The sequence below is a fragment of the Salvelinus sp. IW2-2015 genome, linkage group LG4q.1:29 (assembly GCF_002910315.2).
Source record: "Salvelinus sp. IW2-2015 linkage group LG4q.1:29, ASM291031v2, whole genome shotgun sequence".
In the NCBI taxonomy this organism is placed as follows: Eukaryota; Metazoa; Chordata; class Actinopteri; order Salmoniformes; family Salmonidae; genus Salvelinus; species Salvelinus sp. IW2-2015.
The window spans coordinates 978,154-1,001,190 of record NC_036842.1 but is presented as its reverse complement, the minus strand read 5'-3'; the positions used below and the strand labels follow the sequence as shown (position 1 = coordinate 1,001,190).

At 41.4% G+C, this 23,037-nt stretch overlaps 1 protein-coding gene across 1 annotated transcript in view; it reads right to left on the bottom strand.

The window, feature by feature from the left end:
* The window catches only part of LOC111961215 (mesoderm induction early response protein 3-like), a 39,930-nt gene extending 18,541 nt beyond the window's left edge, over positions 1-21,389 (bottom strand). Inside the window, 11 exon segments of the mRNA XM_070440293.1 lie at positions 1,707-1,834; positions 2,320-2,414; positions 2,498-2,579; positions 4,052-4,200; positions 4,522-4,594; positions 4,743-4,816; positions 5,308-5,428; positions 7,112-7,246; positions 12,829-12,974; positions 15,853-15,877; positions 21,301-21,389. Of these exon segments, the coding sequence (XP_070296394.1) occupies positions 1,707-1,834; positions 2,320-2,414; positions 2,498-2,579; positions 4,052-4,200; positions 4,522-4,594; positions 4,743-4,816; positions 5,308-5,428; positions 7,112-7,246; positions 12,829-12,974; positions 15,853-15,877; positions 21,301-21,309 (1,037 nt within the window). The 5' untranslated portion in view covers positions 21,310-21,389.
* Positions 21,390-23,037: the final 1,648 nt, after the last annotated feature.

Here is a 23,037-nt window from a genome sequence, read left to right as displayed (position 1 = left end):
CCTAAATGATTACTGCCCCATAGCACTCACGTCTGTAGCCATGAAGTGCTTTGAAAGGCTGGTCAAGCTTCCAACCATCCAGGACCAGACGGTGTCAGAGGAAGGCCCTAAAAATTGTCAAAGACTCCAGTCACCCAAGTCCTAGACAGTTCTCTCTGCTACCGCACGGCAAGTGGTACCAGAGCGCCAAGTCTAGGATCAAAAGGCTCCTTAACAGCTTCTACCCGCAAGCCATAAGACTGCTGAACTAAACTAATCAAATGGCCACCCAGACCATTTACATTGACCCCTACTCGCTGTTTATTATCTATAGTCACTTTACAAATTACCTCGACTAACCTAACCTGTACCCCCGCACATTGACTCGGTAACACATTTCTTGTTACTTTTTGATTGATTAGATTTTTTACTTTAATAAAATATTTACAAAATTTTAACTAACTCTATTTCTTGAACTGCATTGTTGTTTAAGGGCTTGTAAGTAAGCACTTCATGGCACATGTGACAAATACATTTGATTTGAAAATGCTGTGCAACTTCCGGCGATTGTTTACTGTGAACACTGAGGCTGTACCCGCTTTAGTTTGAACAGTGACCAAGTAGGCTACTGTGACTATTTGATCATAATGTAGGCCTAACAGAGTGGCCTACCATCAACATTTTTTTTTGTTGAGAAAACATGCATCCCACAACATCCTAAAAAGCATTCGGCCTACAGTAGCAGAAAATGTGTGGAGTTCAAATGTAGGACTTTGAGGAAAAAAAACATGCAGGTCTTAACATTAACCTGATTATCCACTTGTCCTTCAGACAAGGAGGTGACTGAAAATGTGTTGTTTGATGCAAGAAACCACTTTACAAAATAAAATGAATTATTCCCATTCCATTACCACAGAGAATCAGACAAATTACGCTACCCTCTGCATATTGGCTACTTAGAATATTCAAGATCGTCTCAAAATACAACACTGCTCTTTACCTGACTCGCTTTCAAAGATGGCTAGAAATGCACACATTTTGTGCTCTTGTAGGAAGCAACCACTCCCCCATTGTTGACTAGAAATTAGCTATAACTGGGCTAATAACTCACTAACTAGCAAAGACTATGAACAAATGTGCACAGGTGGCTACATGCAGCTCTCGCTTTGATCTCAAAACAAGCACAACTACTCACTACCGCTCATGCTGTAAACACAATCCAGTTCAAAGTGAATGGCACATATCCATATATATAGGCCTACTGCAGCTCCGATTGGTTATGGCACACCGGTCTGTGTAGAGTACGGACCTGAGTCGTGCTTGTCAATGGAATAGAACCCTAAACCAATGCACTCTGCCTACAATAAAATCTCTTGCACAGTTAGTTTTGCATACCAAGTCTTGCATAGCTCGTTTTGTTTCGATATGTTACATTGAAAGTGGCTAATATTGCATTGATTCGAGCACAATTCCCACAGCAGAGCGAAACGTTGATAGTGTTAACTAAAGGGGAAAACTCTAGAAAGTTGAGCGAAGTTTAATCTCGTGCTTCTCGGCGTGGGCTTGTATTGCTTCTGCACAGCAGTCCAAGGGGAGCTGCGTGCCTGTGCACTTGCGCAGCTTAGAGGGAATGACCCCATTGTACTTTGGCAGAAGAGGGGTAAAGACACATTCTGGGTTAACATCAGACAAAATGCGAGGTCAATCCATGACAAAGGGGCACTCACGTTACACCGGGGTAGCTGCTATACTTCTTTTTCCCAAACCGGTTCTGTTGGACAAAGAAGTCAAATCGTTCCGACTTTTTCCACATGTAGTAGAAGGCGACACATTCAGCGACTGTCCTTGTATTCACCTGAAGGAGAAAGAGTAGGTGAAGGGTTAAATGGAGAGATGTATCAAGTCCTTGCAGGACATGACTGGCATTGAACAACAATATCCCCATTTCATCTACAGTAGAACCTCATAAGCTACAAAACTCAGGGCTGGTTTTCCAGACTAAGCATAGTCCTTGGGAGAAAAAAAAAAAACACTTCCTATGGAGATCATCCATTGAGCATGATTGTTGGTCCAGAAACAGGCATAAAGTTTTTGGGAAACCAGTCCTCAGTTACCAACTGACAGGTCAACTGAACAGGCAATATAAATGCAAAGAAAGAAGCTAAAAAACACAGATTTACAAATTCTGGACAATTGATTAGTAAACATGTAAATATGGAATGGTTTGTTTGTTTTTAAATGAATTTCAAAGTTATAGATATTTCAGTGTTCCCGAACGACCTACATTCCCGACATCATTGTATCTTTGAAGTCCTACTGTAAGGATAAGACTGGTCTTACCTTGTGTTTCTGGATGAGGTGAAAGTTCTTCTCATAAAGGAGGAGCGCAAGTTCAAAGTTTCTGCATTCTTCTTCTGACCAGGGAGGCATTTCACCTGAAATCAAAAGGTGGAACATTTATTTTTTACTCCACTGTTTTAATACAATATGAATGTGTGTGTAAAAATGTCAACTTTACCCTCAGAGGACTTTTCACTCCGGCGATAACGCTCCAGTGCATCATGGACGGTGTAGTTACACTTCACAAGCTCATACAAGGCCTTGGGAGGGACAAATAACACTAATCAGTTAACTTCTTTGTGATAGGGGGCAGCATTTTCACTTTTGGATGAATTGCGTGCCCATAGTGAACTGCCTCCTACTCTGTCCCAGATGCTAATATATGCATATTATTATTACTAATGGATATAAAACACTCTGAAGTTTCTAAAACTGTTTGAATGATGTCTGTGAGTATAACAGAACTCATATGGCAGGCAAAAACCTGAGAAATATTCCAAACAGGAAGTGAGAATTCTGAGGCTGGTCGATGTTCAACTCATCGCCTATTCAATTCCCTGTAAGATATGGATCTGTTTGCACTTCCTACGCCTTCCACTAGATGGCAACAGCCTGTAGAACGTGGAATGAAGCCTCTACTGTGATGTTGAGCCGGATGGGAGGTGTTTCAGTCATTGGTCTGGCAGAATGCCAGTTCCTGGTCACGCGCGTTCCAAACGATACCGTCTTGCTTTCCATAACTTCTAGAGACACAAAGGAATTCTCCGGTTGGAACGTTATTGGATAGTTATGATAACATCCTGAAGATTGATTCTCTACTTAGTTTGACCAGTTTATTCGACATGTTATATAACTTTTTGAAGTTTTCGTCCGAGTTCGCCTGCATCTGTTTGGACATGTGCACTAAACATGCTAGCAAAAGTAGCTACTTAGACATAATGGACATTATCGAACAAAACAACGATTTATTGTGGAACTAGGAGTGCATTCTGATGATCAAAGGTAAGGGAATATTTATGATGCAATTTCGTATTTCTGTTGACTCCAACATGGCGGAGAAATGTTGTTATATCTGAGCGCCGTCTCAGATTATTGCATGGTGTGCTTTTTCCGTAAAGTTTTTTTGAAATCTGACACAGCGGTTGCATTAAGAACGAGTGTATCTTTAATTCTATGTAAAACATGTATCTTTCATCAAAGTTTATGATGAGTATTTCTGTTATTTGACGTGGCTCTCTGCAATTTCTCTGGATATTTTGGAGGCATTTCTGAACATGGCGCCAATGTAAACCGAGATTTGTGGATATAAATATGCACATCATCGAACAAAACATAAATGTATTGTGTAACATGATGTCCTATGAGTGTCATCTGATGAAGATCAAAGGTTAGTGATTCATTTTATCTCTATTTCTGCTTTTTGTGACTACTATCTTTGGCTGGGAAAATGGCTGTGTTTTTCTGTGGCTATGTACTGAGCTAACATGATCTTTTGGTGTGCTTTCGCCGTAAATCCTTTTTGAAATCAGACATGTTGGCTGGATTCACAACATGTGTAGCTTTAATTTGGTGTCTTTCATGTGTGACTTCATGAAAGATTGATTTTTATAGTAATATATTTGAATTTGGTGCGCTACATTTTTTCTGGCTTTTGGCCAAGTGGGACGCTAACGTTCCACATATCCCAGAGAAGTTAAGAGAGCTAGAGAACAAGAGAGAAAGAAAAATGTACCTGTTCGTTGTCTTGAACGAGACCACTCTCCAGCGCAGGCCCCATCTTCCCATCAACTACTAGGGCGGAAGTGTCATGCAGGAAGTCTTTCACCGTCTGCTCCGGCAGGGCATCAGGTTGCCATAGCAACTGGTCTTCATTCTCATACACTAGGAGGATACATTTTTAGACAAGGACAACACTTGGAAGCTTCCTACCTTTACATCATATCTGTTGATTATGACGTTACATTCAGTATATTGAACAGATTTTATACATATATTGAAAATCAAGTAAACTGATATCTGTTCAACATCTTAACATTGAATTTCACCACTTCACAAGCTCATCATAAGCCTTGGGAAGGACAAAAAAAAATAAAAAAATGTTTAAATCAATTTAAATTCAGAGTTGATCTTCAAGAGAGCTAGAGTGGAGTGTGCGAGAGAAATTCTAAAAATATATTTGGTATCTCACATACACACACTGACCTTTTTCATTGGCGTCGTAGCAACAGACAAGGGCAGGGATTTCAGCTTGATACTGGGACCCGACCATGATTTCCTTTGAAAACAGATTTTTTTTAAATTAGTTCATTTAAATACCATTATGTTGACATTTGCAGTTTAACAAGCCATCCACGTGTCATGAGCCTCATCTACTAGGAGTCGGTGGAGGAATGATTGATCATGAGAAGCACTGAAATACACACCTTCCTGGTGTCCTCAGGACACACACCATCTTCCTCACCCTCCGATTCCTTGTCTCCATCGTAAATAGCATTAGCTAGAGAAGCAGATAGTGGGAGGTGAGGAGATAATACAGGGAAGTAAAAGGGACTGCAGTGCATAGGGGGTGTCAACTTAAACTGTGAACCAGCGATACGAGCAGCATGAAACCAAAAAATATTGCGGAAACATGATATAGGAGACCACACTTGTGAGCACCCACACAGAGCATCTGCATACACATGGGAGTTTGCTTCACTCTGCTGCGAAGTGATAGCTGCATGGAAACAACCGTGGAGGAGATTAGCCTCTCACTTCTCGTTGTTGCCAAAGTCGGCTCGATATGCTACTTCCCGAAATTTGGATCGCGGACACTACCATTACACTTTACCACAAACCTTTTACATTAGGACTTAAATCTCACAAAATATTTCATGTTGCCAAATGCACTGATGTCAGATGATGCATGTCAGTGGTAGCATTATAGGGAAACAAAAAGGAAGATATTCCACAGTTCAAGGAAGTGAATCCTGCCAATGTTAAACTTACAACGTAGTGTTCTGGGGAAGAAATCACTGGTTTCATGGGATGTCACCGAGGGTGTGAGGTCATCAGCTGAGGACTGCGTTTCTTCATCGTCACCTGACAGAAGATCTTTTGCTATCTCTTCCTGATTAAAATACACCAATAAGTCAATACATACACTACCAGTCAAACATTTTAGAACACCTACTTCAAGAGTTCATTTTTACTATTTTCTACATTGTATAATAATAGTGTAGACATCAAAACTACGAAATAACACATATGGAATCATGTAGTAACCCAAAAAAAAGTGACAAATCAAAATACATTTTATATTTGAGATTCTTCAAAATAGTCACCCTTTGCACACTCTTGGCATTCTCTAAACCAGCTTCATGAGGTAGTCACCTGGAATCCATTTCAATTAACAGGTGTGCCTTGTTGAAAGTTAATTTGTGGAATTTCTTGCCTTCTTAATGCGTTTGACCCAATCAGTTGTGTTGTGACAAGGTAGGGATGGGTATACAGAAGATAGCCCTATTTGGTAAAAGACCAAGTCCATATTATGGCAAGAACAGCTCAAAAAAGCAAAGAGAAACAGTCCATCCTTACTTTAAGACATGAAGGTCAGTCAATCCGGAAAATTTCAAGAACTTTGAAAGGTTTTTTTCAAGTGCAGTCGCAAAAACCATCAAGCACTATGATGAAACCTTCAGGCCTTCATGGTCAAATTGCTGCAAAGAAAGCACTACTAAAGGACACCAATAACAAGAAGAAACTTACTTGGGCCAAGAAACACAAGCAATGGACATTAGTGGTGGAAATCTGTCCTTTGGTCTGGAGTCCAAATTGGAGATTTTTGGTTCCAATCGCCGTGTCTTCGTGAGAAGTAGTGTGTGTGAACGGATGATCTCTGCATGTGTATTTCCCACCGTAAAGCATGGAGGACGAGTTGTTATGCTGTGGGGGTGCTTTGCTGGTGACACTGTCTGATTTCTTTAGAATTCAAGGCACACTTAACCAGCATGGCTACCACAGCATTCTGCAGCAATTCGCCATTCCATCTGGTTTGGGCTTAGTGGGACTATTATTTGTTTTTCCACAGGACAACAACCCAACACACCTCCAGGCTGTGTAAGGGCTATTTGACCATGGAGAATAATGGAGTGCTGCATCAAATGACCTGGTCTCCACAATCCCCCGACTTCAACCAAATTTAGATGGTTTGGGACGAGTTGGACCGCAGAGTGAAGGAAAGGCAGCCAACAAGTTCTCAGCATGTGTGAGAACTCCTTCAAGACTGTTGGAAAAGCATTCCAGGTGAAGCTGGTTGAGAGAATGCCAAGAGTGTGCAAAGCTGTCATCAAGGCAAAGGGTGGCTATTTGAAGAATCTCAAATATATTTTGATTCGTTTAACACTTTTTTGGTTACTACATGATTCCATATTTGTTTTTTCATAGTTTTGATATCTTCACTATTATTCTACAATGTAGAAAATAGTAAAAATAAAGAAACACCCTTGAATGAGTAGGTGTTCTAAAACTTTTGACCGGTAGTGTATACAACACATAAAAACAATGGTTTTGCTAAATCTTTTGGAAAAAGAGTGCAGTAGGAATACAATGTTCAGGCTGTCATCACAATGACACCCCCAGTATCCAACAGTGAATCTGAGGCAAATTATTTTAAAAGGAAAGCCCTCTCACAACCTACTAACATTTTGTTTACAAATATGTTTTCACTGCAGGTGGGATAACTTTTCCAAGTGAATGGAAATATTACAGAAGAGGAAGTCCAACGTACAAAATTGACACGGTGCTTACTTACTTTATCTAATGTCATATCAGGTAGCTCGTCCGTAAGTTCAACAGAAGAGCCGCCCACACTGGACCCTCCAGCGGTGCCAATTGATGCTTCGTATCTATACATAGCCAGCAGCTCCTCCAGTGGCATGTTGCCCTCCTGAATGATTAAAGATGACTTGATTTTGTTTTACAAATCATAACAAACAAAACTTCATGCATAACAGTTAGGAAGATTTATGACAGAATATTAACATTAAAAAATTGGACAGTTCACTCAATACAAATGTATCTCGTTTCCCACACCTTGGCTGCTGTCAATCCACCGAGGCAGCCTTTCTAGCATTTTCTTGTACAGAGCGAGGCTAGTATTGTATTGAGGGGAGTTGTATCGGCCATTAAATTATAGCCTGTTCAAAAATTCCAGTTGATCAACTATCCCATGTTAGCAAGGTAAATTAGGTTAACCAGTTATTTAAATATTCAGTTATCATGCCCAGATTATGTTCCCATGGGGCCTCAACCCCCGGGGGGCCCCAATCAATTTTGTGGAGTCACTAAAGTATCATATGAACATGAGACAGGGCAAAATGTGTAGAATTCCAGGAAATTAGCTTTAAAACAGCAAAAACAGTGTTTGCTCTGGAAAAAATGTGGAGCAGTGGGAGGAAAAGGTCGCAGGGGAATAGAAGGGGAGGGCTGAAACTACATTTAGATGGTGTCCTGCATAGATTCTCTGGGGGGGGGGGGGTGTGTTGCTCATAATAATGGCTAGAATAGAGTCAATTGAATGGTATCAAACATATATGTGGTTGATACCATTCCATGGACTCCATTCCAGCCATTAATATGAGCCATCCTCCCCTCAGCAGCCTCCACTGCCGGGGTCCCCCCCAGACAATTTATGTAGAAGGAACAAGAGGCTCAATTCTGGTGACAAAAATAATAGAAAAATTATACTCCAAAATAAATAAAAATGATGCAGACACCATCTACAGTTTAAAATTTCCACCTCCTGAAATAACATACTGGTAAAATGATTTGTTAAAATATATTTGTTTTCATATTGGACCACACATATAGCCTATGCATGGTCCATATGATCAGGTATGCTATTAGCAATAAGCATTATCACCTGTAGCCCAACTGATGCAGCATAGTGGATATAAATAAATAGGCAACCCCATGCTTCAGCCGATCTGCATTTACCCTATTGGGCTAAAACAGAAATATCACATTAAGTATTCAGACCCTTTACTCAATACTTTGTTGAAGCCCCTTTGGCAGCGATTACAGCCTCGACTCTTCTTGGGTATGATGCTACAAGCTTGACACACCTGTATTTGGGGAGCGTCTCCCATTCTTCTCTGCAGATCCTCTCAAGCGCTGTCAGGTTGGATGGGGATTATCACTGCACAGCTATTTTCAGGTTTCTCCAGCGATGTTCGATCGGGTTCAAGTCCAGGCTCTGGCTGGGCCACTCAAGGACATTGACACTTGTCCCAAAGCCACTCCCATGTTGTCTTGGCTGTGTGCTCAGGGTCGTTGTCCTATTGGAAGGTGAACCTTCATCTCAGTCTCAGGACCTGAGCTCTCTGGATCAGGTTTCATCAAGGATCTCTGTACTTTGCTTCGTTCATCTTTCCATTGATCCTGACTAGTCTCCCATTCCCTGCCACTGGAAAACATCCTCACAGCATGATGCTGCCACCACCACCATGCTTCACCGTAGGGATGGTGCCAGGTTTCCTCCAGATGTGACGCTTGGTAGTTAAATCTTGGTTTCATCAAACCAGAGAATATTGTTCTCATGGTCTAGGAGTTCTTTAGGTGCCTTTTGGCAAACTCCAAGCGGGCTGTCGTGTGCCTTTCACTGAGGAGTGGCATCCGTTTGGCCACTCTACCATAAAGCCCTGATTGCAGCACTCCACCAGAGACAGTTGTCCTTCTGGAAAGTTCTCCCATCTCCACAGAGGAACTCTGGAGCTCTGTCTGAGTGACCGTCGGGTTCCTGGTCACCTCCCTGGCCCTTCTCCGATTGCTCAGTTTGGCCAGGCTGCCAGCTCTAGGAAGAGTCTTGGTGGTTCCAAACTTTTTCCATTTAAGAATGATGGAGGCCACTGTGTTCTTGGGGACCAAGAAGGCTGCAGTAATGTTTTGGTATTTTTCCCCTGATCTGTACCTCAACACAATCCCGTCTCAGAGCTCTATGGACAATCCTTTGACCTCATGGCTTGGTTTTGCTCTGACATGCACTGTAAACTGTGGGACCTTTAGGCAGGTGTGTGCCTTTCAAATCATGTCCAATCAATAGAATTCCCTACATAAGGGACGGCAATGTCATTTCCCGTATGATTGATGAGGATCTCCATATTGCAAATGTACGGTCCCTTACTAGACGTCCGCAAATAGGCCGACAGCCTCAGATCTTAGGTAATTTTTCCACTGTTCTGGAAAATTCCACCAGATGGCAACTGGCTGCTTATTGCAAATGGACAAAACACCAAAGTGACATGGCCATTTCTCATAAACGGAAAAGACTTCGGAGACGAAACTCGGTGAGCACAGGTTTGGCCAAATGGGCTTTTAGCCCAGAAACAAGATGGCGTTGAGGCCATTAAAGGTCAAAAACTGTAATAGAGCGCTAAGTTGACCGCTTCTCGTCAAAGTACATGAACCTACGGTGTCAGGAAAAAAGAAACAAACATTTATCTACCGTAATTTATGAGAAATTGTACAATTGGTGATAGTTAAGTGGGGTGTTCCCCCCCCCCCCCCCCAAAAAAAAAATTACAGATCCAGTTGCGGCGTTTCGGAGCTCTACGTGATTTCTGTGATTTTCTGAAATCACACACGGGAGTGACACAGTGTGAGGCTAATAGACACACAGAGCCTGCAATAGTTACCTGCGTTTGAACTAAAAGAACCGTCCGACCTAGAGCTCTGAAACTGTATATACAAGTCGATAGTGCACGGTAAGTTATATGGCTCTAGAAGGTTCTCAGGCCGAGAAACAGCCTCGTACATTTGCAATGACTTCAATTCATTTTGACCATCGCAAAAATGACGACATTTAGAAAAGTCCCAGAGTCACAAGACTAGGTGCATTGAAACCGCCTCGGCCCATAGAGACGGACCCTAAAGTTTGTCCGATAGCCCTTTCAGGGACCCCGTAGCAATGCCCGGACAAAGGGAATTTTCAGCACTAATTAAGGTCGCTGCTTGGGCTTCGAATTACCTATTGAACCGAAACTCGGGGGTCACCTCAGCTAGGCCTACACAATGTCATAACTGGACCCGCAGCTAGAATGTAACTACGCATTTTACGTTTTTATTATGGTTTAAACAGAAGGCGCTGTGAATTTTGGGCCTGCTCTGATAGTATGTATCAGTTTGGTGTCAAAATGATATCTTATTGACTGATGGACGCTGACTTGATGGCTCACTTTTGTCTATTTGCAATAAGTTTAAACAGTGATGAACCATCACCAAAATGACAGACTGAAATCAACACCAACGAGCGATGGAGAGGAACCACTATCACTGCCCGGCCATCCCGAGTTCAACGGGCCAGCCAATTGAGCATTTCTGCAGCATATTAGAGCATGTCAAATTCATGATGGTAAATGCCCATTGTAAGCCATTGCAAATGGACAGCCGTGCACCTGGTGATCAGAACGGGTTACCAGGAGCAATTTTTTAAATGGTTTTTAATGCCTTTAGGGGGGTGCAATGGGTTCACAGCTGGGTAGGGCGCATCAATAGTGCACATCAATAGTTTGACGTTTTCCCCCCCAAAAAATCATAATTTTAAATGTTTTTTTAAACAACAGAGTCCCACTTCTCTCTCATCAAACATGACCAATAGACCTAGGTTGAATCAGGGCTTAACATAGTGATATCATTTGGTCAGTATAAATGCCATTTGGACATGGTTCACCGACTTTTGGGTTCGGAAGCCGACTTCCTATGATCCTATATGGCAAATGGACATAACATCCTGATTTGGTACTTTCAAAACCTATGTATGGCATTTGGACATTTCTTATGCCATTTGGCCATGGTTCACTGGGCTCTTGATATATTGCAAATTGACAAAACATTCTCTTTTGAGTTTGTCCATAAGGCATGTTCATATGGTTGTTATATGTATTATTGACAAAAAAAATTGTAATTAATTAAGAAAAAAGTAAAGAATTTCTAAAAACTGTCCAGAAAGCACTTGTTTAGAGGGAGTTTTGAATTTGCCATCTAACACTTGACATTTGCCACTTGCCATAAGCTTTGAATGAACTGCTGTCCATTTGAGTGGTATTTGCGATCGTGTATATGTTTTGCCCAATGGCAATATGTTGCCATTCATTTTTTGTCCATTTCATGGGGGTCTTCCAGGTGGACTCCAATCAAGTTGTAGAAACATCAAGGATGATCAATGGAAACAGGAGTCTCATAGCAAAAGGGTCTGGAATAAGGCATTTTATTTTTATATACATTTGCAAACATTTCTAAAAACCTGTTTCACTTTGTCATTAAGGGGGATTGTGTGTAGATTGATAAGGAACATTTATTTAATCCATTTTAGACTAAGGCTGTAACTTAACAAAATGTGTAAAAAGTCAAGGGGTCTGAAAACTTTCCGAATGCACTCTATGTCCCAAAAAAACTTGCATAACAGTGAATATAACGTAGACCTACCTGTTAGGGTAACAGTAACTGTATTTCTCACAGAAACCACTTAGTCTAACATTTTTAAAAAATGGTGCAGTTTGTACTTATTTAGGATTTGAGAAATAAAGTAAGAATGAAAGCTGGGAACAAACAAATACTCAAGAGTATTTCTGTCTAATAAAGCCCTTGTGGGAAAAAACTAATTCGGATTGGCTTTGGCCTGGCTCCCCAGTGGAAGGACCTGGCTCTCAAGTGGGTGGGCCTACACCCTCCCAGGCCCATCCATGGCCCTGCCCAGTCATGTGAAATCCATAGATTATGGCGTAATGAATTTATTTCAACTGACTGATTTCCTTCTATTAAACTAACTCAGTAATATTTTGGAAATTGTTGCATGTATATTTTTGTTCAGTATAGATAAATGATTCTATGGGTTTGTCAGATTGTTCTTATTCATTACTAATTTTGTTTGTAGAAGAAAAGTAAAATGTGGACTGTTCTAACATCTTCAAAGTGCCCATTGACAAATATTTTTTACTGTTTCATATTTTTGGGGCGTGGTGGCAATGATTTGCTGTGGCGCAGCGCCACAGTTAAATTAGTGCAGCAGAAACACTGCTGCAAAGTGTTCTTTCCACCAACAAGAGGTGTGTGAACCGTTTGGGGGTCGCGACTTGGGAGTTTGTAACTACTACAGTAGTTGAGTACCCCTCACACACATATTTATTATGTACAACCTCAAGGCTACACGTTGCTTTGGAGTGTCATGGAAAAACATTTGCGATTCAGAATATTGGCCCCATTGGATAACATTAGCGGGAGAAACTCTTTTGCCAGCGACAGCTGAAAGAAACAAAATATCCCAAATGTTTGTTTAAAAAAAATGGCCAAGTTCAATTTAGAAAAATGTAGTCCAACAAATAGTGAACAATCCCTTAATTACAAAAAGAGCTCAAGTGTACAATGACATGAAAACCAATATGGGTGCATGCATTTGATGCATTATTTTAGATTTCTAGCCTGTCTAATTTTGCATCTTGTAACAATGACATCTGTGGAACATCAAAATTGTACCTTCTCTAAATCTGCTATTTCAGCGCTGACGCTTGTCCCTTCCTCCTGCATCTCCTCGTCCTCCAAAGTTTGCTCGTCGTCATAGTCATGGACCAACATCTCTGCTGTCGGATCAAAGTCATGATCTTCTGAAGACAGAGAGCCAACTGGATAATAACAACACAGTAACATTAGACTTTGCTAGTTAATACGGTGAATGATGTAAAGTACTAGTCAAAAGTTTGGACATATCTACTCATTTAAAGGTTTCTTTATTTTTACTATTTTCTACATCATAGAATAGTGACGACATCAAAACACACACATATGGAATCATGTAATAACCAAAAGTGTTTAACAATTCAATATATTTTATATTCTTCAAAAGTAGCCACCCTGTGCCTTGAAGCCAGCTTTGCACACTCTTGGCATTCTCTCAACCAGCTTCATGAAGACTGCTTTTCCAACAGTCTTGAAGGATTTCCCACATATGCTGAGCACTTGTTGGCTGCTTTTCGTTCACTCTGCAGTCCAAGTCATCCCAAACCATCTCAATTGGGTGAGAGTGAAGGCGAGGTCATCTGATGAAGCACTCCACTACTCTCCTTCTTGGTCAAATAGCCCGTACACAGCCTGGAGGTATGTTTTGGGTCATTGGCCTGTTGAAAAACAAAATGATAGTGCCACTAAGCCCAAACCAGATGGGATGGCATATCGCTGCAAAATGCTGTGGTAGCCATGCTGGTTTAAGTGTGCCTTGAATTCTACAATATCACACCTCCTCCTCCATGCTTCACGGTGGGAACCACACATGCAGAGATCATCCGTTCACCTACTCTGCATCTCACAAAGACATGGCAGTCAGAACCAAAAAATCTCAGACCAAAAGGACAGATATCCACCGGTCTAATGTCCATTGCTCGTGTTTCTTGGCCCAAGCAAGTCTCTTCTTATTATTGACGTGCTTTAGTAGTGGTTTCAATGCAGAAATTTGACCATGAAGGCCTGATTCACACAGTTGATGTTGAGATGTGTCAGTTACTTGAAGTCTGAAGCATTTATTTGGGCTGCAAGCTGAGGAGCAGTTAACTCTAATGAACTTATCCTCTGCAGCAGAGGTAACTCTGGGTCTTTCAATTCAAAGTTTGTCACATGCGCCGAATACAACAGGTGTAGGTAGACCTTACAGTGAAATGCTTACTTACAGGCTCTACCAATAGCGCAAAAAAAGGTATTAGGTGAACAACAGGTAAGTAAAGAAATGAAAACAACAGTAAAAAGACAGTGAAAAACAGTAGTGAGGCTACATACAGACACCGGTTAGTCAGGCTGATTGAGGTAGTATGTAGATATGGTTAAAGTGACTATGCATATATGATGAACAGAGTAGCAGTAGCGTAAAGAGGGGTTGGCGGGTGGTGGGACACAATGCAGATAGCCCGGTTAGCTAATGTGCGGGAGCACTGGTTGGTCAGGCCAATTGAGGTAGTATGTACATGAATGTATAGTTAAAGTGACTGTGCATANGAATGTATAGTTAAAGTGACTGTGCATATATGATAAACAGAGTAGCAGCAGCGTAAAAGAGGGGTGGGGGGGGGGGGGGGCACAATGCAAATAGTCCAGGTAGCCATTTGATTACCTGTTCAGGAGTTTTATGGCTTGGGGAAAAAAACTGTTAAGAAGCCTTTATGTCCTAGACTTGGCACTCCGGTACCGCTTGCCATGCGGTAGTAGAGAGAAACTTTCTATGACTGGGGTGGCTGGGATCTTTGACAATTTTTAGGGCCTTCCTCTGACACCGCCTGGTGTAGAGGTCCTAGATGGCAGGCAGCTTAGCACCAGTGATGTACTGGGACGTACGCACTACCCTCTGTAGTGCCTTGCGGTCGGAGGCCGAGAAATTGCCGTACAGGGCAGTGATGCAACGAGTCAGGATGCTCTCGATGTTGCAGCTGTAGAACCTCTTGAGGATCTGAGGACCCATGCCAAATATTTTTATAGTTTCCTGAGGGGGAATAGGCTTTGTCGTGCCCTCTTCACGACTGTCTTGGTGTGTTTGGACCATTCTAGTTTGGTCGGTGATGTGGACACCAAGGAACTTGAAGATCTCAACCTGCTCCACTACAGCCCCGTTGATGAGAACGGGGTCCTCCTTTTCCTGTAGTCCACAATCATCTCCTTAGTCTTGGTTACGTTGAGGGATAGGTTGTTATTCTGGCACCACCCGGCCAGGTCTCTGACCTTCCTCCTATAGGCTGTCTCGTCGTTGTCGGTGATCAGGCCTACCACTGTTGTGTCATCTGAAAACTTAATGGTGTTGGAGTTGTGCCTGGCCATGCAGTTGTGGGTGAACAGGGAGTACAGGAGGGGACTGAGCACGCACCCCTGGGGTGCTCCGGTGTTGAGGATCAGCGTGGCAGATGTATTGCTACCTACCCTCACCACCTGGGGGCAGCCCCGTCAGGAAGTCCAGGATCCAGTTGCAGAGGGAGGTGTTTAGTCCCAGGATCCTTAGCGATGAGCTTTGAGGGCACTATGGTGTTGAACGCTGAGCTGTAGTCAATGAATATCATTCTCACATAAGTGTTCCTTTTGTCCAGGTGGGAAAGGGCAATATGGAGTGCAATAGAGATTGCATCATCTGTGGATCGGTTTGGGCGGTATGCAAATTGGAGTGGGTCTACTGTTTCTGGGATAATGGTGTTGATGTGAGCCATTACCAGCCTTTCAAAGCACTTCATGGCTACGGACGTGAGTGCTACGGGTCTGTAGTCATTTAGGCAGGTTGCCTTTGTGTTCTTGGGCACAGGGACTATGGTGGTCTGCTTGAAACATGTTGGTATTACAGACTCAAATCAGGGACATGTTGAAAATGTCAGTGAAGACACCTGCCAGTTGGTCAGCACAATGTAGAAAATAGTAAAAATAAAGACAAACCCTGGAATGAGTAGGTGTGTCCAAACTTTTGACTGGTACTGCACAACAAATTCATGGTTCCACCTGCATTAATACAACAAAAAGTCAAACATGTAGAAAACTTACCTGGGCTTGTACTTCCAAAGGAAGCCTAAAAAAAAAAAGATAGTAGGGGGTGAGATTTGGAATAACGTTAGCTAGCTAGGCTACATCTAGTAAACAGGCAAAATCATCACACTGACAGTAAGTTATAACTGAAACTATAACCTAATTTAGTTAACATAAAAGATAATCCACCGTCTAGTTTACGTCACCATATACAGTCATTGGTATTACCATGACACCATTTGCTTAGCTCTTAAATAGCAAGGTACTGGTAACGTTAGTTGGGTCAATTTATGAGTTGTTCGCTAAGGGCGGCACAAATAACTGTTTATTAAATATTGATATCAACTTTGTCACTTCAGCATGCTTGTGTGTCACAGTCTATCAAGCAGGGCTACAGGCTAGAAGGCTGAGGGTTCACCGACCACCTCACTCTTCCTGCCTGTTTTGTTACACTATGATCAGCTAGGGGGAAATCAGATTTTCTACATTTTGATGCAATATTTATAATTATATAAAATATATGCAACGAATTTCAAGGTGCGGGACTCTAACCCGGAAGCTTGCTAGAAATCCTGAAACAGGCAGTTGAAATGGCGCCTTTTCCTAGACCATGTTGATGTGCATAACAGCAAAGTTTGTGTGCATAACAGCCCTTGCCTTAATTGTCTAAGAAATGCGAGAAAACAAAACCCCAACTTAAGTTTGTAATCAATAGCCTAACTTAAACTATTCATGTATGTATGCATGTATACACACAGTTGTGTCAGAAGTGTACATACACCTTAGCCAAATACATTTAAACTCAGTTTCACAATTCCTGACATTTAATCCTAGTAAAAAAAATCCCTGTTTTAGGTCAGTTAGGATCACTGCTTTATTTTAAGAATGTGAAATGTCAGAATAATAGTAGGGAGAATGATTTCTTTCAGCTTGTATTTCTTTCATCACATTCCCAGTGGGTAAGAAATGTACATGCTTCCAAATACTATTTGAGTGTATTGCCTTTAAAATTGTTTAACTTGGGTCAAGCGTTTCAGGTAGCCTTCCACAAGCTTCCAACAATTAGTTCAGTGAATTTTGGCCCATTCCTCCTGACAGAGCTGGTGTAACTGAGTCAGGTTTGTAGGCCCCCTTGCTCTCACACGCTTTTTCAGTTCTGCCCACAAATTTTTTATAGGATTGAAGTCAGGGCTTTGTGATGGCCACTCCAATACCTTGACTTTGTTATCCTAAAGCCATTTTGCCACAACTTTGGAAGTATGCTTGGGGTCATTGTCCATTTGGAAGACCCATTTGCGACCAAGCTTTAAACTTCTTGACTGACTGTCCTTGAGATGTTGCTTCAATATATCCACAGAATTTTCCACCCTCATGATGACATCTAGTTGTGAAGTGCACCAGTCCCTCCTGCAGCAAAGCACCCCCACAACATGATGCTGCCACCCCCGTGCTTCACGGTTCGGATGTTGTTCAGCTTGCAAGCCACCCCCCCCCCTTTCCCTCCAAACATAACGATGGTCATTATGGCCAAACAGTTCTATTTTTGTTTCATCAGACCAGAGGACATTTCTCAAAAAAGTACGATCTTTGTCCCCATGTGCAGTTGCAAACCGTAGTCTGGCTTTTTATGGCGGTTTTGAAGCAGTGACTTCTTCCTTGCTGAGCGGCCTTTCAGAATATGTCAATATAGGACTTGTTTTACTGTGGATAAAGATACTTTTGTACCCGTTTCCTCCAGCATCTTCACAAGGTACTTTGCTGTTGTTCTGGGATTGATTTGCACTTTTCGCACCAAAGTTCATTCATCTCTAGGAGACAGAATGCGTCTCCTTCCTGAGCGGTAAGACGGCTGCGTGGTCCCACGGTGTTTATACTTGCGTACTATTGTTTGTACAGATGAACGTGGTACCTTCAGGCATTTGGAAATTGCTCCCAAGGATGAACCAGACTTGTGGAGGTCTTACAATTTTTTCTGAGGTCTTGGCTGAATTTCTTTTGATTTTCCCATGATGTCAAGCAAAGAGGCACTGAGTTTGGATGCATTTCAAGGCCTACCTTCACAGGTACACCTCCAATTGACTCAAATGATGTCAATTAGCTCTCAGAAGCCTTCTTAAAGCCATGACATCATTTTCTGGAATTTTCCAAGCTGTTTAAAGGCACAGTCAACTTAGTGTATGTAAACTTCTGACCCACTGGAATTGTGATACAGTGAAATAATCTTCCTGTAAACAATTGTTGGAAATTACTTGTGTCATGCACAAAGTAGATGTCCTAATCGACTTGACAAAACTACAGAAGACCAACAAGACATTTGTGGAGCGGTTGAAAAATGAGTTAAATGACTCCAACCTAAGTGTATGTAAACTTCCAACCTCAACTGTGTGTGTATATATATATATATATATAAATAAATAAGGCAGATCCTGCTTCTGTTGCCTGTTTGAGAGTTTGTTTGTTTAATAGCATACTCATTCCGTAAGCTCTGCCTCACACAACATGTTGGATATAAAGCTATTTCACAATTGCAGCTGTTTTTAAATATTTGCTATGCTGTAAAAGCCTTTACATTTTTTTCTCATTAGAACAGTCTCAGGTATAACTAATAATTTGTTGTTTACACTGTTCCAAAAACTGTTAGTAATATAATATTGTAAAAAATATATATGTTTTACCCTTATTTAACTAGGCAAGTCAGTTAAGAACAAATTCTTATTTACAATGACAGCCTACCCTGGCAAAACCCAGACAACACTGCCCTATTAGACTCCCAATCACAGCCAGATGCGATTCAGCCTGGATTCGAACCAGGGACTGTAGTGTCACCTCTTGTACTGAGATGCAGTGCCCTAGACCGCTGCGTCCACAACCAGTCACAATGTCTTTAACTTTTTTTAATCCAACGTGTAGGCTACTTTAGTTGTATAAAAAGGTTGGATGGAAACCTGTTTAATGTCAAGTCATTTTGAGGATGCTGAAATTATATTTTCTATGGATGTGAGCAGGCCTTCAAGAGACTTTTGAAGTAGCCTAATCAGATTAAAACATTGTGACTGGTTGTGTTGATGCCACATACAGGGCATAAAATGTACTTTTTGGTCCACCAGCCAATGTGGCAGATAGATTTAAACATCTACCACCCACTCAGATTATTTACCAGACAAAATATTTTTTTTCACCAACATAACACAAAAAAATAAACATGAGTATGCTTTGTAATGTTTCTAAAACAATAAATGTATTACTAGTAAGAAGTAATGTAGTATATTGTTAACATGACATTTTTTGTGACCTAGTCTTTTAATCAAATCACAAGACAAATGTTCACCTGCCCCTCTAAGGGCGGGAGGTTACATTGGTAGGGTGACTCAAGTCATGTTTGTGCCTGTGAGATTGAGACTGACTAGTAGACGAGTTGTCTTCTCTTCGCTAGCAGTTGAAACGCAAACATAGAAAAACAACCTACCGTGTGAACAAAACAATGTAAATAGACAAGAAACAATGACAATGTCTCACTTCAGTAGACTTTCGTTTCAAGTAAATTTGACCAACTTTTAAGCCTGTGTGCAGCGTTTCTAAAAATGTATCTATCACTCAGCACTTCACATGCGCACAGTCCGCTGCCAGGCAGTGTTGCAGCACGAGGTGGAATAGGCTATATGGGGTTCGTAGTTGACTTTGTGCAATTAATTTACCAGCTATGAAACAAAAATGGCTGCAGCATTTATTTTACTATACATGTGATCATACTTTCTATTCACAAAACCGAGTTAACTGCTCACTGTGGAGCACTGGACCACTCGCCAAAGTGGCTGGTGAAATACACATTTTACCCGCCAATGCCAAAATCTACCCGCTTTTGGCAGGTGTTAATTTTAGGCCCTGGCCACATAAAAATGTAATACCTTTTAAAAGTTAAATGATACATATTTAGGATATATTAAAGTGTAGGTTCTAGGTGCGCGAAGAATAGCCGCTCGGGAGGATGCAGAGTGTGTACTAAGCTTTCCTGAATAACTGGGCCTGCCGCATTATTATAGGATGATTTGGGAGCATGATGATCTGCAACAGAGAGTATACAGTATCAGAAGTAAAAATACAGCCAGACTGGCCTGCTACTCTTTCTAGACCTTATAAACTGTCGAGAGTAGACCCACAACTGAGCCAAATCGATTGAAACATTCAAATCACAGGGCTTTTGTGCTGTTACTCAAATTTTTCACTGCAACCTTGAGTAGAATTTTGTACTCGCTTGAAAACAATGACATGTTTCGTTGCATTGTTGTAGGCTAGTCTAGGTAGGATAATTGCATTGCCCCTAAAGATCAATAGGGGAGCTTTTTGAGCTGTGTGTCATGTCTTCACTGTTCGTTCATTCTCAATGATGCGCCTGGCCTTTCCGCTGCCTATCAGCTATTCCTATTTTTTTGTTGTGGATTTATATTATAATTGATGCAGCTTTTAATGTTTTTATTATGTGTGGTATGATCGCGAGTTAGCCTATTGCAGATCTGGACAAATTATCCCCCTACCACTATCGTCACTGAACGGTGGATAGAGTGCAGGATAGACCGTCAGACCATAGTGACCTGTGATATAGCGAAAGTTAGCACAGTGCATAAGGGATGTACCAGAACACCTTCAGAAATGTGATAAGGAAATGTGACTAGGATGGAAGAAATTTTAAAGTAAAACCTGCAAATACCGAATGTAAACCGTGAGGGGGGCACTACCCTCCCGTGCCTAATAAAAATAATAATAACACAACCCTCTCCAGAGCCCAAAAAATTATAGTTTGACCCCCCCAGTAAATTGCATGAAATCTTAATCTATGTACGTTCAGCAGTAACCACAATCGTGTAGCTAGTTAGCTCGTGTTATGCTCCCAGAAACGATAGCTGGTGTGTTAAGGAAAACTATGGCCCAATGCTGGATTCTCGAGAGCTAACGCGTTAACGTTAAAGCCACTTAATGTAGCCTACAACATTACGTTAGCTAAATGTTTTCTAACGTTTAGGTAGCTACCTAATTTGTCAACAGTAAAACGAAATGCAATGCCACTGAGCACAGTTACCGACATACGTTTGAATAATCTCAGTTGATATTGTAGCAAAATCGAAATCCACTGGATTTATCGGTACGAAACATTCTAGCTGTCCAGGTAACGTAGCTAGCTAGCAAAGTATGCTCCGATGCGAACCCCTGCGATGGACCTAACGTTAGCGAACTGTTAGCTAGCTAGGCTACAACCACAGATAGGAGGGTTAGTTATAAATATATTTTCTGTAACCGAGGACGCCGCTAAATTAGATTCTTTCAATGCTAAATGACAATACTGAAAATCGGCAATTCAGATTAAAACCTTAAAGACCACTGTCGATAGTGACACCGTTAATTTAACACAATCTATCTGAAAAATACAGCTTTCAAATAGCTAAGATGCTTCTGCCCGGTTTTCTTACTCACCTCCGCCATATTTGTACATTTAATTCACAACGAAGATTGTACTTTATGTTGACAAGATATTCAAGTGACCACTCTAACAATGGTAATACATGTCCTCAAAGATGGAAGGCAGGCGAGATCAGGTGGGAGTCGACCATTCTAGCCAATGAGAGGATAGATACGCGTGTGAACAACAGGCCATTGAGATAGATAGAGGGCTCATCTTTCCATCTCCATTTTAAAGTAGTCAATTTTTCTTCTTCATTGGCTGATTGCTCCCAACTCATAGGAATCCCCACCCAGTTTACTATTTTAAAATGGTGGAAGCCCTCATTGACAATGACCATGCTAAAATAGGTTACATCCATGATGAGTCCTCTATCAATCTCTATGACAACAGGCGCAACTCCTATATGAAGTCATTTTTGGTTAAGGGACAAGATGTATCTTTGTTTGTTTTTTGGCACAGCTGTACAAGTGGATAGTTCAGATGGTAGCGTTAGGGCAATTGATAACGGTGATAAAACCAGTGATGATCAGCTAATTACACCTGTTGTAAATATGAGGAACAAGAGTAAGAGAAATCATAATTAGGGTGATGGAGGGATGAATACTGCTGGGGAAACAATGAATAGTGTTGAGAGTAGACCTGTAAAGTGCAGGACCACTCTAGAGAAAGAGGTTGGAGTAGAACATTAGAAAGTTATGGTAGTGTCCCCAGAACCAGCTAGTAAATACTTCCATCCTTTGCGTTTGACAAAAGAAATTAGGAAAGAGATTGGGGTGATTAATGATGCCAAAACGCTGGGTTATGGGAAGGTCCTGGTAATTTAAATAGTAAAATTGAGCAGGAGAACGTTTTGAACTTTAACTCACTAAATGGGGTTGGTTGAAATGTCACATTCCAGGTGCTATGTCTAAACTGAGAGGATTAATTGCTGGGATGCCATTGGAAATTACTATGGAAGAAGTTTTTTATTTTTTATTTAACCTTTATTTAAGTAGGCAAGTCAGTTAAGAACAAATTCTTATTTACAATGACGGCCTGCCCCGGCTAAACACTCTCCTAACCCGGACGATGCTGGACCAATTGTGCACTGCCCTATGGGGACTCCTGAGCACAGCCGGTTGTGATACAGCCCGGGATAGAACCAGGGTCTGTAGTGACGCCTCTAGCACTGAGATGCAGTGCCTTAGACCGCTGCACCACTCGGGAGGCCCTTAAGTTAAGGCTTCCCTGAAAAGAGGAAAAGTTATTGAAAAAAGGATGAAAAGCAAAAAGTAGGGTAGGGTGCAGCTAAGATCACTCAGTTATCCTGTTAGAGAGTATGTGCCACCTACACTTCGGTGCTTTAAGTGTGCATGGATGGGGCATTTTGCTAATGTGTGCAAAGGTAAAATGAGATGTGCAAAGTGTAGTGGGGATCACAAGCATGGGAAATGTGGGCCTGATGCTAAAGTTACTCTTGTAACTGTGACAGAGAACATAGTGAGGATGTGAAGTACAACAGAAAGCCATGGAAGCGCAGAGGTACAAAATTCCAAACAATGTATCCAATGCTAAGGTTGTTCGGAAAGTGAATAACAAACCTAGCATTGAAAATAGTCCAGATACAACATATCGGCAGATAGTGGCTGCTCCAAGGAGACAGGTAGAACCTCTGCCAATTGTTAATGTGATATGTGAGCATAAATACTTGATTATAGATATAACCATGGTAGTAGATTGTGTAAACTTATTGGCCTTCATCTGTAGGG